General features: G+C 39.3%; 1 protein-coding gene across 2 annotated transcripts; it reads right to left on the minus strand.

Annotated features, from left to right (window-relative positions):
- Nucleotides 1-1,379: 1,379 nt before the first annotated feature.
- Nucleotides 1,380-5,965, minus strand: LOC139415544 (paired box protein Pax-1-like). Of its 2 annotated transcripts, XM_071163653.1 has the most exons (5): nucleotides 5,744-5,965; nucleotides 4,688-5,314; nucleotides 3,622-3,755; nucleotides 3,248-3,458; nucleotides 1,380-1,990 (listed from the first exon to the last, which is right to left on the minus strand). In XM_071163653.1, the coding sequence occupies exons 1-5, from the start codon at nucleotides 5,745-5,747 to the stop codon at nucleotides 1,905-1,907; spliced, it is 1,062 nt and encodes a 353-aa protein (XP_071019754.1). In that variant the 5' UTR covers nucleotides 5,748-5,965; the 3' UTR covers nucleotides 1,380-1,904. The 2 variants fall into 2 exon arrangements, with proteins under 2 accessions (XP_071019754.1, XP_071019753.1); XM_071163652.1 differs by lacking the exon at nucleotides 5,744-5,965 and having other exon boundaries at nucleotides 1,707-1,990; nucleotides 4,688-5,351.
- Nucleotides 5,966-13,721: the final 7,756 nt, after the last annotated feature.

A 13,721-nucleotide genomic window follows, 5' to 3' on the forward strand; every position in this document is an offset into this window, starting at 1 on the left:
CAACTAGGCCTCTGTGTTCATCCTGGAAATTTTGTCAACTCTATGACCTTAAACAAGTATTATTTTTAAAGACATAGGTCTATCTAGTTAAATAAAGGCTAAATAAAATTAAAAACCTTACATAACCAGGCGAGAAGTTAATATATCTTTAGTCTTGTACAAGAACGTCCTATAATATTTGAATTATAATAACAATAATAATTATAATTCACATGAATGTGTTGGATGACATATTATCGTATTAAAACATAAATGTTATATAAATAAATACATGAATGTTCATGTGCATATTACTCACAATAATACGTCCTTGTAGTGATAATGAATTTCAGTAGCCTTGTAGTATTTCGAGAAGGGTTTGAGTTGGATTCATTTCAATATGCAACGTTATATCAAGTAGGACTACCATTCACACTCCTAACGTGATATAGAATAGAGTAAAGTAGATAGGTTAGGCCTAAGTGATAATAATATAGGATAATATTTTCGATTTCGATGAAGCATTTAGTCTACACTTTCTAGCTATACACTTTCTAGCTATTTGGCCTATAGCTCCCACCGATTGAATTGGTGAATACACTTTTGATATAAATTCAGTTGAACAGATGCACACTGTAAACTGGAATAAACAAATATTAAAAAACAAATGTGCATATGGAAAACGTTGCTGGGATGGGGCTAGTCTGCATGGTTTCATCGGTTAGTGATAGTTTGCTCACAGTCAACAACTTCTCAAATCCAGGCTCCAATATTTTCTGAAGATTAAAGACTACACAGTATGCTGTCCCAAATTGAGCAACATTTACAAACATCAATTTTAAGCGTCATAAATGCTACTCTCGGCGTAGCATTATTAGCTTTAGATGTACCTATATCCTTCTGTGATTATTGATGCAAACGGTGCGTAACCGCAGTTGCGCACGCATGACTTGCATGCCTACCTGACGTTTCGATTGATCAGATGCTTCAGACGTTTGTGTAGTGCCAGTTCTGATATTACTGTGTGTTGATTCTTGGATTATCGGGTGTTTCGTGTTTGTCTTGGAATAGGCTATCCAATAGAGGTGCCACTCTATGATTTTTGTCATGGTCTGGTGCCACAAATAAGAAGAGCGTTTAGGTCTTTATTTTTGACTAATTGTTTGGTAACTAACTATATTGCGGTCAGCGTCCGTACCCAGATAGAGTGAGAGATAAATCAAATCAGTCCGGGTGGTAGCATCTGGTCAAAGGTATACAGAGTGAGACCTCAGGAGAAAAGTTGTTATAAACCATTCAAGTTATTATACCAATCACAATTTCATCATTTTAATTTGACCAGTAGCCAATAGGCGCAAAGCTGCATGAATTATGGAAATCCAAATATGTCGAAATAGGCATTTCCCGTTTAGCATGCCTTTATTAAGCACAGTTATAAAAAATATACATAATACAGTTTTTGCGGATGTCATTTACAAAATTACAAATACATGATATTGTTCACATTTTGAACTTTCCTTTTCAGTCCATAATAACAAATGTTTGTTTGAACACACACAGCATGCACGCCTATTAGCCATATCCGTCGTGGAAACAATGTGACCTCAGGGAAGTTACATAATTAGTTTTACTTAATTTCGATTTGGGATGAGTTTTGGATGAGTGAAATGCAAAATATATAATAATGAAGTCCTAACCAACACCACTGCATTAATGCAGGTGAACAAGACTATAACAACATTAATGTCTACATTCGATGATTTTACAATTGTATTGAACTGCAATGCAATTACACTGAATGACGTTTGAAATGTATGTTCCTCACTTACTGGTGGAATTATTGAAAATTCGCCCATTATTTTATGCATTTTCTGTACATTGCCTATTTGAAGAGAGCTTGACGGTCCGTTGGGTTCGTTGGGTCATTAAGCTGAGGTCGGGAGGGAGAGTCCGTGTACGTTCAACGCCTCGTGCTGGTGCTTGATCAAGGGACTGTGAGGTTTTCTGTCTCCTGTGAAAAACAAACAACAGATACAGTATGTTTCTGGAACAAATAAGTCGTAATTCAGAACAGTGAGCACACAAAATCATGTCAATTATAGGTCAGGTCTCAATGCCCTAGCAAGATTAGATACCTAAACTTGTTTCTCATCTGATAGAGATCAAGGTTATTGGACTGTCATACCTAGGTGTATAAAACGGGGATGGAATTATATGAATGTGTCCATTGCACTGGGCGAATTTGAGGCCTACCACATGTAGCAATGTTTTATTCTTCACACAAATATTATCTTCACAAAAGTATAAGCAAAATGATTGCCCTATGATAAACAGTAGGGTATGGATAATGTAGGTTACTCTGATATTTCATTTAGAATTATACTGATTGGTTTAGCATTAATAGGCTTATCTTTTAATAGGCTTTTTGTTCAAATGAAGTCGAATGTGGTTGGAAATGACACCGCTAATTGCATGGCTGTTGTTATTTATATCAAATTACCTCAATTAGATTTTTATCCGTAAAAAAGGTTATGATATTGTGGAAATCATGTAGGCCTATTAATGCAAAACCCACCCTTCCCTACAGGACTACTCGTCGTTGAAAAGCAAACGCACGCACAACCCTTGAAAATAGGAATAAATAACGTTGCCTAAAAAGTATTCGCAAATTAAATAGACATAATTTGAACATCATAGCTAGCTAATTGTAACATTAATTAATGAATATGTAAACGTTTGGAAAAATGTGGTCTATATCGTTAGGCTAATAGCTATCATATAATTCAACTATTATTAATAAGTTCTTCAAGACCACCTACACCAAAGGCCTACAGTCATCACCTGAGGGTATGAAATGCTATTGCTGTAGGCCTACTCTGTACATTTACACTGGCTTGATACCATAATGACTTGCACAGTAAATAAAGTAACCTTCTCTCAAAGAACTCAATGGTTTCCTTATCAGTCGCCCAACACAGCCTGCTCTGTTGTTTGTGCCCGAAGCTTCCGTTGTATGTAGCATTTAGGCCTATGGCCTATATAAAATACAAAATTATCTAAATGTCAACCGTTGTCATCCTCGACCACCTATTTAAACCCATCCTGTTAGGTCGTCGGGTTTCGACCCACGGGGCCTAATCTTTTTTTGACGAGTTGCATTTAAAAATAGCTGTTTTTTGATTGACAGCTGGATATATGTGTGCCATTGTGCTTAATTAAAATATCCACTGGAAGATTTGAAACCTAAAAAAACGACTTGCTTAGTTACCTTCTCGCGATGAGTGTTTGAAAGACATTGCCGTGTGGAAGTCTCCACCTTGCATGGTTGCTCCGCTGTTGGGGTGGGCCAGGCTTGCGTTCTGAGACTGCCAGTGGTGTCCTGTTGTCATGTAGTTAGCTGCTGGCCCACCATACACCCCGTATTGGTTTGGGGGAGAGTAGGCACAAGCAGGTACATAACTAGATAGGTTTGAAGAAGACTGAAAAAAAACGGAAGAAAAAAAAACGTTTAAGCACAGCGAAGCAAAACGCCCCAAAACGTTTATATGTATGCATATATTTACAGTGGACATCTTGTGGAAACGCATTTCTGATCAAACTATGAACATATTCGTTGTTTGTGTATTTGTTTCATAATTGTACCTGATGATACTTAATGTCTGCCTCTAGGGATGATTTCTCTATTCCGTTGACGCCATGGGCAGAGGAAAAAGTCGCTCTGTTAACGCTCGCCCACTCCTCCATTTTTGATTGGTACCCCTCTGCTCCAGCAATGGCTGTGGAAAATGTTTCAGTGTAGAATATAACATTATTAGGCTAACAAACCAATGTACGTTTTTATTCGATATGAAGCCAACTCAGTTGAGCATTTTAAATAATGTATTTTGGGATCTAGCTCTTATGTTAAGAACATTCCTTTTGCAAAAATACAGGATGGTAGTGAACATTTTATGATAAACAGATGTTTTTTATTAAATTCTTGGGGAAATTATCTGATAAACACACACTTCAACCAATCTTTATTTTAGTAAAATCAGATCGAATGTTTGTGGCCACAACGTTTTGAATGCCATGTTTTTTGTACATTCTTGAGATTTTAGAACAACATATTTATATTACATTATTGCTGATGTAAATCCTATAGGTTTGTAGTTTGGCCTGTTGGACCTGTTGGTCTCATGCGATTTTAATGCTTTACTTTGAAGAGAAACAATAAGATATCTGACATAAAATAAGACGTTTAGCCTAATTAACGTTCATAATGGACTACGAGTTCGTTGTAGAAATATGAATAGGCTAAACCACAAAGTAGGACTCACACTGATAGGCCTATATGTAGGCTATTTCCCCATCGACACAGTTCAAGATGATTTTGCATTTATAGTTTATAGCAGATGCGCCATTTGGCTCCTTTATCAATATTATTTAAACGTTCGTCCATTCCAAAATTATACATTAGGCCTATTCAGCCCATATGAACTTCTCACTATTTACAGTTAGGCCTATATCGTTATTATATTTGTCTATCCCTGATGTTGACTATACGTTTGTTGTTTTAAATTGTTTCTCATTAATGTGAAATCATCTGAAATATCTGTGTGATTAACAAGCCACACTGACGGATGCAATGGACAATGCTGCTGCCTATGAGAAAACAACTCAGCTTCAAGAGTAACATACATGCATAATATTTGATTTTGTCACCTACCTGAGGGGTCCATGAAGGCTCGAATGCCCAAAATGTTGCTGACTGTGTGCACCGAAGGCCATCCATGACGGGAGAGGCTGACATGGCCCGCTGTGATCGGTACACCGTGACCGCTGCCAATTTTAGTCCCAGTGGGTGACATTGCACTGGGGTATGAGTAGGGGTACATGTGGTTGTAGGATAGTTGAGGATGGGTTGGCTTGCTGTTCTCATACTGGCCCGGCTGAGAAAGATTTCCTATTTTGTTGCGTAAAATGCGGCTTATGGAGCTAACCGAAGGAACGTTATATTTATCACAAACTGCATCTGCAAGAAGCCTGTCCCTGATCTCCCAAGCAAAAATTCCAGGGTCTCCTTGTTTGTAATCCCTTATGCTTTTCACCACGTTGGGTGTTGTGACCCGGGGTTTACTTCCTCCTATGGCACCGGGCAATATCGAACCCGTCTCGTTATATCTCGCTAGTATCTTGCTGACGCAGCCATGAGATACTCGAAGCTGTCTACTGATGTCACAGGGTCGTATTCCAAGTTGAGCTAATTCCACGATTCTGATCCGGATCGAATTTGGAAGAGGTCGCCCGTTGACAAATACCCCGCCAAGCTGGTTTACTTCTCCATATGTTTGATCTGCAAGAAACAAATAAGGAATTGCATTGATGTGCATAGACTCGACATAGCAACATGACGGAGTTTTAAATAATAGCCTGTTTAGCCTAGCCTAGCATAATGCACACTCAAGTTCCCGAAAAGTAATTCCATCTCCTTGATTTAATCTATATCACTCAGACTGTTATGGCTCTCAACTACAATGTTCTCTAACCTATTATGCTCTCAAACATCGTCAAGCAGTTCACTCCAAATGTGTCTGAAAAATAAAATAGCCTATGAAAATGGAGACATGGACACTGACACTGGAATGATAGAAGGACGCACGATTTGAGGACAAGCTAGTAGGCTACAATATAAAGCTAAAACCGAATGCATTCACATCTCTATTTATGCAAACATTATCTCCTGACGAGTCAAAGATCCATGCAAAATGAATAATGAGTTTACCCATTGCTTTTGGTTTGAGATGTTTTCCTCTACCAGTTGCCAATGGTCGAAAAGTGCTGTCTTCACCCTTCTGCACATGAGATGAGGAAAATGGTTTTTCTGTGCGTTTTTCCTTCAGTTCTGCTCTTGCATTTCTGGTAAGATGATCTAAAACGGCGAGTTTGGGCAAAGGGACTGAAGTGATCTTTGTCCCATAAGGGGAAATGTGTCAATCCCGAAGGCTCAAGTGTGCGCAGATTAATTTGACGCATCCATTACGTCAATCTTGTTGGCTGTGCTCAAGGCTCTTTTCCCATTTCATTGGTCTCCTCCTCCGTGTGTATTCTAGCCTAGCCACTCCACCGAATCTTTTCCGGTTTTTAGAGTTTAGGCTACACTCTTGGAACTCGGAGAAAACATGTGTTTGGAAATTAAAATCCAAACAAAAAGCTGTTCTCCACGACAAGGATAAATATACTCTGTTTAAATATAGGCCTATTTGATTATTACAATGGATAGAATTAACATGTAATTATGGGCCATTATTTTTAATGCATTTACTGATTGATCATATCCTATGACATTTTTGGTCCGTGATACAAGCTTGCATTATACATTTAATTTGTAAGGCTATTAGCATTTTTATCCATCCGAAAAGTTACCACAATTAATGAAACGTGGACTGGAAGTCATGACCCAATAAAGATTTGTGCTAAACACACATGAAAAATCTGCACTTTAGTTTGAAAAAAGCAATATTTACCTACCCCTTAATTGCAATTAATTGAATCTGCGCACAATGGTCATATGGAAACAACACTCAATTCATACAATTTCTATGCAATTTCTGGTTTAGTACAGACCTATTCGAACATCGATATTTGAGAGATCTTTGGTGTGCTTGATTGAGTGAGTGATGGTTAGGCCACTATGGTTACTCGTGGCTAAGGCTATGTGATACATTGGGCACATTGCAGATGGATTAGCCTATTATGATGTTGCGCATACAGTATGTGAGGCCTACATCTTTCTGTCGTAGGCTACTTAAGACTATTGCTTTTATGCGTCGTGAAGTTGGAACCTTTTATTTTCCAATAAATCGTATGGCTATTAAAACGCAAATTGATTTCAATTGATTGATTATGATTGGTCTTTCAAACACATGTATAGCCTACTCTTCACACCAACAAAATAAGCAAAATGTTTAGAAGTTTTTGAATGCCCAGAGGGTCTGTGACAAACGTCTGTTTGTATTTATTTTTTACGGTAAATCTATTTATAAGGATACATTGCTGTTCATCCGAACATTCTAATTACAGTGGTTGCATGATAAATATTTGGCATGTACTGTATTTTGGTCTTTGCCACTCTTTTCCTCTGAAGAACTATGTAAATCGTTTATTGGTCCACACGATTTCTTGTTTGCCTATAAACAAATGCAACCGTTTTTTTTCGTTATATGCCTATTTTCTGCAAGAAGGCGTGGGTGTTGTTTTCTTTACGACATTTATATTGTTTTACATATATTCATTAAAATTGATATAACTATTGATCTTCCCTGATATATGTGCATTGGAATATAGGATACAGGTAGGCCTATTTCACATTTAAAAGATAAAAGTGTTTTGTTTTGTGAGATAGTCCTATATGGGCATACTGCGAGGTTATTTTCTATTTAAACGACAAGGCCTGCCCCTGAAAGTAGGCATATACCCATTAAACTGGTGTGGTTTCAATTGTCTTTATTTATTTAATTATTTTATTGAGAACATCTCTGTGCCTCCTTTTTTAAATTGAATGTTTATGGGGGTGGTGATCTCATAGTTAAGTCAGACGACTTGATCAAGACAAGGGGCGTGCATGGCAAGACATCACCGCAAATATGCACTGCGCAGTATCCACACCTGCAAACATAGCCAGGTGCTTATCAACTGATCGTTTGATAAAGGTTACCTGTAGTATGCATTGCACATAGTTCAAAGAAAGACACTCCTGGTTTTGTCATTTGATTGTAGTTCTCAATAGATCGATATGGTCATCTATGATCTTGGTTTGATGTGATGTGGGTTTGGAGCTGAGGTGTGATGCATTCAGAAAATGTAGGTTCTGCAACATATTCATTTTTCAAGCCTTTAATTTTCTCAAGAAAATATTGGTATTGACAGTTCTACATAAATATAATTCCATTCAATTAGCATGCATTCTACACAATTAAAGACAGTCCAATGTTTCTTTTTTGGATACTCTGTAGTTAGAGATGAGATCCATCTCATGTTTTCCCTGTTGCATTAGCCTGTCTGTGGGGTCACTGACTGGGTCCTCCTACTGCCAGGACTTGGCTGTGCAGTTCTCTGCTTCCCCCAGATGAGGCTGTGCTCATCATAGAATTTGACAAATTGGACACATTGCCCTGGGATGAGCTACTTCTGTACTCCTTACCACAGTTGCCAAATATCAGAACTCAACATCGAACAGATCATGCAAAATGCTTTTGAGTGATTTTGGACAATTTTTAAATGTTGACTACTTTAAACATCTTCTCCAGAACCGCTGGACCGATTGGCACCAAATTTGGTATATAGCATCTATGTACCCATGTCTTCAAATATTTTCCAGGCCTCTAGCTCAAACATTATGGCTGCTATGAGCCAATGAGCTTGCATGAATGGTTTTGACTGTCCAGCACCGCCAACATGCGACTAAACTGAACCATATTTTACAGGTTAGCTAGACTTAAATCCCAGAGGATGTGTGCCAAATTTAATCACTCTGAGTCAAACAGATCAAGAGATATAAACATGTGCCCTTCACAGCACCACCGTGTGGTCCATCTGAATGTGCTTGCATATGTTGAGTCTTAATAGTGTTTGGAACATGTGTACCAAGTTTTGTGACAATACGAATATCTTTGCCTAATTTATATGCATTTGTGTGCAAGACCACACCCATAGGAATGTTGTTTGATATACTAGTTTGGAAAATGTTGCGTCAATAGATGCTAAATATAACTGTAAACTGGTCCTCCCTGTATACCCGTCACAAGACCCACTGGTTGATGCTTATTTATAAATCCCTCTTAGGCCTCACTCCCCCCTATCTGAGATACCTACTGCGGCCCTCATCCTCCACATACAACACCCATTCTGCCAGTCACATTCTGATAAAGGTCCCCAAAGCACACACATCCCTGGGTCGCTCCTCTTTTCAGTTCGCTGCAGCTAGCGACTGGAATGAGCTGCAACAAACACTCAAACTGGGCAGTTTTATCTCAATGTCTTTATTCAAAGACTCAATCATGGACTCTCTTACTGACAGTTGTGGCTGCTTTGTGTGATTTATTGTTGTCTCTACCTTCTTGCCCTTTGTGCTGTTGTCTGTGCCCAATAATGCTTGTACCATGTTTTGTGTTGCTACCATGTTGTTGTTATGTTGTGTTGCTATCATGCTGTGTTGTCATGTTGTGTTGCTGTCATGCTGTGTTGTCATGTGTTGCTGCCTAGGTCTCTCTTTATATAGTGTTGTGCTGTCTCTCTTGCTGTGATGTTTGTTTTGTCCTATGTTTATATTGTATTTGTTATTTATATTTGAATCCCAGGCCCCCGTCCCCGTAGGGGGCCGTTTGCCTTTTGGGAGCCTTCATTGTAAATAAGAATGTGTCCTTAACTGACTTGTATAGTTAAATAAATAAAATAAAATAAAAAAATAGCAAGTTTCATCTGAATCTGGTGGTTCTGGAGGAGATGTCATTTAAGCATGGTTGGATTACCAAACGAGTATGCAGGGCACCAAATGTGGTAGTCCGGCCCCGCATTTAAGTGATATTTCACAAAATGTAAAATGGTGGAAATCCATCATGGCGGACTTTGCGAGAAGAGAGAGACCTATGCACCACATATCAGGATTCTAGGTCACACTGGGTGAGCGGTGTGAGCTTTCAAAGTTATCATTTTCAATTGCGTGTTATAGCGCCACCATGTGGCATTGGTATACTGTAATAATAATAATGACAAAGAAATACATAGCTTCACCAGCTTTGTTGCTTCAACCCCTAATTACTTTTCACAATGCAAATTGTTAATATTAATAATAATATGCTTTTAATTTGATATATTTACTGCCAATTTTTCAAAATTTGACTTTCAATATAATTTATGTTTAAAAAAAATCCATCATTCAGCTGCTGGTGGTCCTCAAGAGCTTTTGACAGTGATTTGGTGGTCCCCGGAACGAAAAGGATGGGAACTCCTAGATGCTAGGGGCCAGTTTCCCTGACACATGTTAAGCCCAGTCCTGGACTAACAATGAGGAGCATTTTTTATTGAGATTCTTAATTGAGAATGTTTTTTAGTCCAAGACTAGGCGTAATCTTTGTCAGGGAAGCTGGTCCTATATGAGCATGTTAACTTAACTTTATTGCAGGATATGTGTAAATTATAGCTGCCCGGATATTTCAGCCTTTTTAATCTCACAATTTGTTATATTCTCTATTCTAGATGCCAGTTATACCCATATGTAAAATAAGACGACCTAAGCATTAAGATGATTCATATTTGAGACAATTCAAGTCATAAACTTCAAAGTTGTCACTAATGAATAGTTCTTACACTGATACGAATAACATAGTGTACATTGTAAAGTGCATAATTACACTGTAATGCAAGAAAAAGGAGGACATTTAACTCTTGTCATTACAGAATGATTTTGTATACTGATGGGTTATCACTTAGCTACACACTCCTTATAAACCAGTGTAGGTGGCAATTTAGACAACCTATTTCCTGTGACTGTAATTATTCTATCAGTATGATGTTCTTAGCTAATCTCTGTGACCTATCGTGTACAGTTCAAAAGCACATATTTTTGGGCTGGAACTGTGTAACCACAGAAGAGGTTATTTGAGAGTAAAACATTTTAAAATGGTGGACTGACTTTTGCTACATGGCTTTTGGTAACGTTCCCTCGCAGAAAAAACTAGTTATTAAGTTATTCTATTTGGTTCTATTCTATGCTATTCTATCAGGTTCTATTCTATTCTATGCTATTCTATCAGGTTCTATTCTATGCTATTTTATTAGGTTCTACTCTATTATAATATATTAAATTCTAATATATTCTCAAGAGGGACAGCATTGCAGTCTCCCAAGTTCTGTAAAGCTGCATAGTGGTCGTTGTGCATTTTGTCCGCACCTACTGTCAGAAACAGCTGGTTAGCTGCTATATAGTATAGCCTTAACCTACAGACTACAGGGCAGAGACAGCTGGTTAGTGGTGATATAGTATAGTGGTGATATAGTATAGCCTTAAGGGCAGAAACAGCTGGTTAGTGGTGATATAGTATAGCCTTAACCTACAGACTACAGGGCAGAGACAGCTGGTTAGTGGTGATATAGTATAGCCTTAACCTACAGACTACAGGGCAGAAACAGCTGGTTAGTGGTGATATAGTATAGCCTTAACCAACAGACTACAGGGCAGAGACAGCTGGTTAGTGGTGATATAGTATAGCCTTAACCTACAGACTACAGGGCAGAGACAGCTGGTTAGTGGTGATATAGTATAGCCTTAACCTACAGACTACAGGGCAGAGACAGCTGGTTAGTGGTGATATAGTATAGCCTTAACCTACATACCACAGGGCAGAAACAGCTGGTTAGTGGTGATATAGTATAGCCTTAACCTACAGACTACAGGGCAGAGACAGCTGGTTAGTGGTGATATAGTATAGCATTAACCTACAGACTACAGGGCAGAGACAGCTGGTTAGTGGTGATATAGTATAGCCTTAACCTACAGACTACAGGGCAGAGACAGCTGGTTAGTGGTGATATAGTATAGCCTTAACCTACAGACTACAGGGCAGAGACAGCTGGTTAGTGGTGATATAGTATATAGTATAGCCTTGACCTACAGACTACAGGGTAGAGACAGCTGGTTAGTGGTAATATAGTATAGCCTTAACCTACAGACTACAGGGCAGAGACAGCTGGTTAGTGGTGATATAGTATAGCCTTAACCTACAGACTACAGGGCAGAGACAGCTGGTTAGTGGTGATATAGTATAGCCTTAACCTACAGACTACAGGGCAGAGACAGCTGGTTAGTGGTGATATAGTATAGCCTTAACCTACAGACTACAGGGCAGAGACAGCTGGTTAGTGGTGATATAGTATAGCCTTAACCTACAGACTACAGGGCAGAGACAGCTGGTTAGTGGTGATATAGTATAGCCTTAACCTACAGACTACAGGGCAGAGACAGCTGGTTAATGTTTATATAGTATAGCCTTAACCTACAGACTACAGGGCAGAGACAGCTGGTTAGTGGTGATATAGTATAGCCTTAACCTACAGACTACAGAGCAGAGACAGCTGGTTAGTGGTGATATAGTATAGCCTTAACCTACAGACCCCAGGGCAGAGACAGCTGGTTAGTGGTGATATAGTATAGCCTTAACCTACAGACTACAGGGCAGAGAAATCTGGTTAGTGGTGATATAGTATATAGTATAGCCTTAGCCTACAGACTACAGGGCAGAGACAGCTGGTTAGTGGTGATATAGTATATAGTATAGCCTTAACCTACAGACTACAGGGCAGAAACAGCTGGTTAGTGGTGATATAGTATAGCCTTAACCTACAGACTACAGGGCAGAGACAGCTGGTTAGTGGTGATATAGTATAGCCTTAACCTACAGACTACAGGGCAGAGACAGCTGGTTAGTGGTGATATAGTATAGCCTTAACCTACAGACTACAGGGCAGAGACAGCTGGTTAGTGGTGATATAGTATAGCCTTAACCTACAGACTACAGGGCAGAGACAGCTGGTTAGTGGTGATATAGTATAGCCTTAACCTACAGACTACAGGGCAGAGACAGCTGGTTAGTGGTGATATAGTATAGCCTTAACCTACAGACTACAGGGCAGAGACAGCTGGTTAGTGGTGATATAGTATAGCCTTAACCTACAGACCCCAGGGCAGAGACAGCTGGTTAGTGGTGATATAGTATAGCCTTAACCTACAGACTACAGGGCAGAGAAATCTGGTTAGTGGTGATATAGTATATAGTATAGCCTTAGCCTACAGACTACAGGGCAGAGACAGCTGGTTAGTGGTGATATAGTATAGCCTTAACCTACAGACTACAGGGCAGAGACAGCTGGTTAGTGGTGATATAGTATAGCCTTAACCTACAGACTACAGGGCAGAGACAGCTGGTTAGTGGTGATATAGTATAGCCTTAACCTACAGACTACAGGGCAGAGACAGCTGGTTAGTGGTGATATAGTATAGCCTTAACCTACAGACTACAGGGCAGAGACAGCTGGTTAGTGGTGATATAGTATAGCCTTAACCTACAGACTACAGGGCAGAGACAGCTGGTTAGTGGTGATATAGTATAGCCTTAACCTACAGACTACAGGGCAGAGACAGCTGGTTAGTGGTGATATAGTATAGCCTTAACCTACAGACTACAGGGCAGAGACAGCTGGTTATTGGTGATATAGTATAGCCTTAACCTACAGACTACAGGGCAGAGACAGCTGGTTAGTGGTGATATAGTATAGCCTTAACCTACAGACTACAGGGCAGAGACAGCTGGTTAGTGGTGATATAGTATAGCCTTAACCTACAGACTACAGGGCAGAGACAGCTGGTTAGTGGTGATATAGTATAGCCTTAACCTACAGACTACAGGGCAGAGACAGCTGGTTAGTGGTGATATAGTATAGCCTTAACCTACAGACTACAGGGCAGAGACAGCTGGTTAGTGGTGATATAGTATAGCCTTAACCTACAGACTATAGGGCAGAGACAGCTGGTTAGTGGTGATATAGTATAGCCTTAAACTACAGACCCCAGGGCAGAGACAGCTGGTTAGTGGTGATATAGTATAGCCTTAACCTACAGACTACAGGGCAGAGACAGCTGGTTAGTGGTGATATAGTATATAGTATAGCCTTAACCTACAGACTACAGGGCAGAGACAGCTGGTTAG

Source organism: Oncorhynchus clarkii, chromosome 8, assembly GCF_045791955.1.
Source record: "Oncorhynchus clarkii lewisi isolate Uvic-CL-2024 chromosome 8, UVic_Ocla_1.0, whole genome shotgun sequence".
NCBI lineage: Eukaryota > Metazoa > Chordata > Actinopteri > Salmoniformes > Salmonidae > Oncorhynchus > Oncorhynchus clarkii.

Excerpts from the sequence above, each read along its gene's own strand:
- LOC139415544 (XM_071163652.1), bottom strand. The coding sequence starts at position 5,351 with ATGCACATCAATGCAATTCCTTATTTGTTTCTTGCAGATCAAACATAT. Across the intron at positions 3,459-3,621 it reads CAGACATTAAGTATCATCAG|TCTTCTTCAAACCTATCTAG; the intron begins GTACAATTATGA and ends GTTTTTTTTCAG. Across the intron at positions 1,991-3,247 it reads CAAACACTCATCGCGAGAAG|GAGACAGAAAACCTCACAGT; the intron begins GTAACTAAGCAA and ends TGTTTTTCACAG.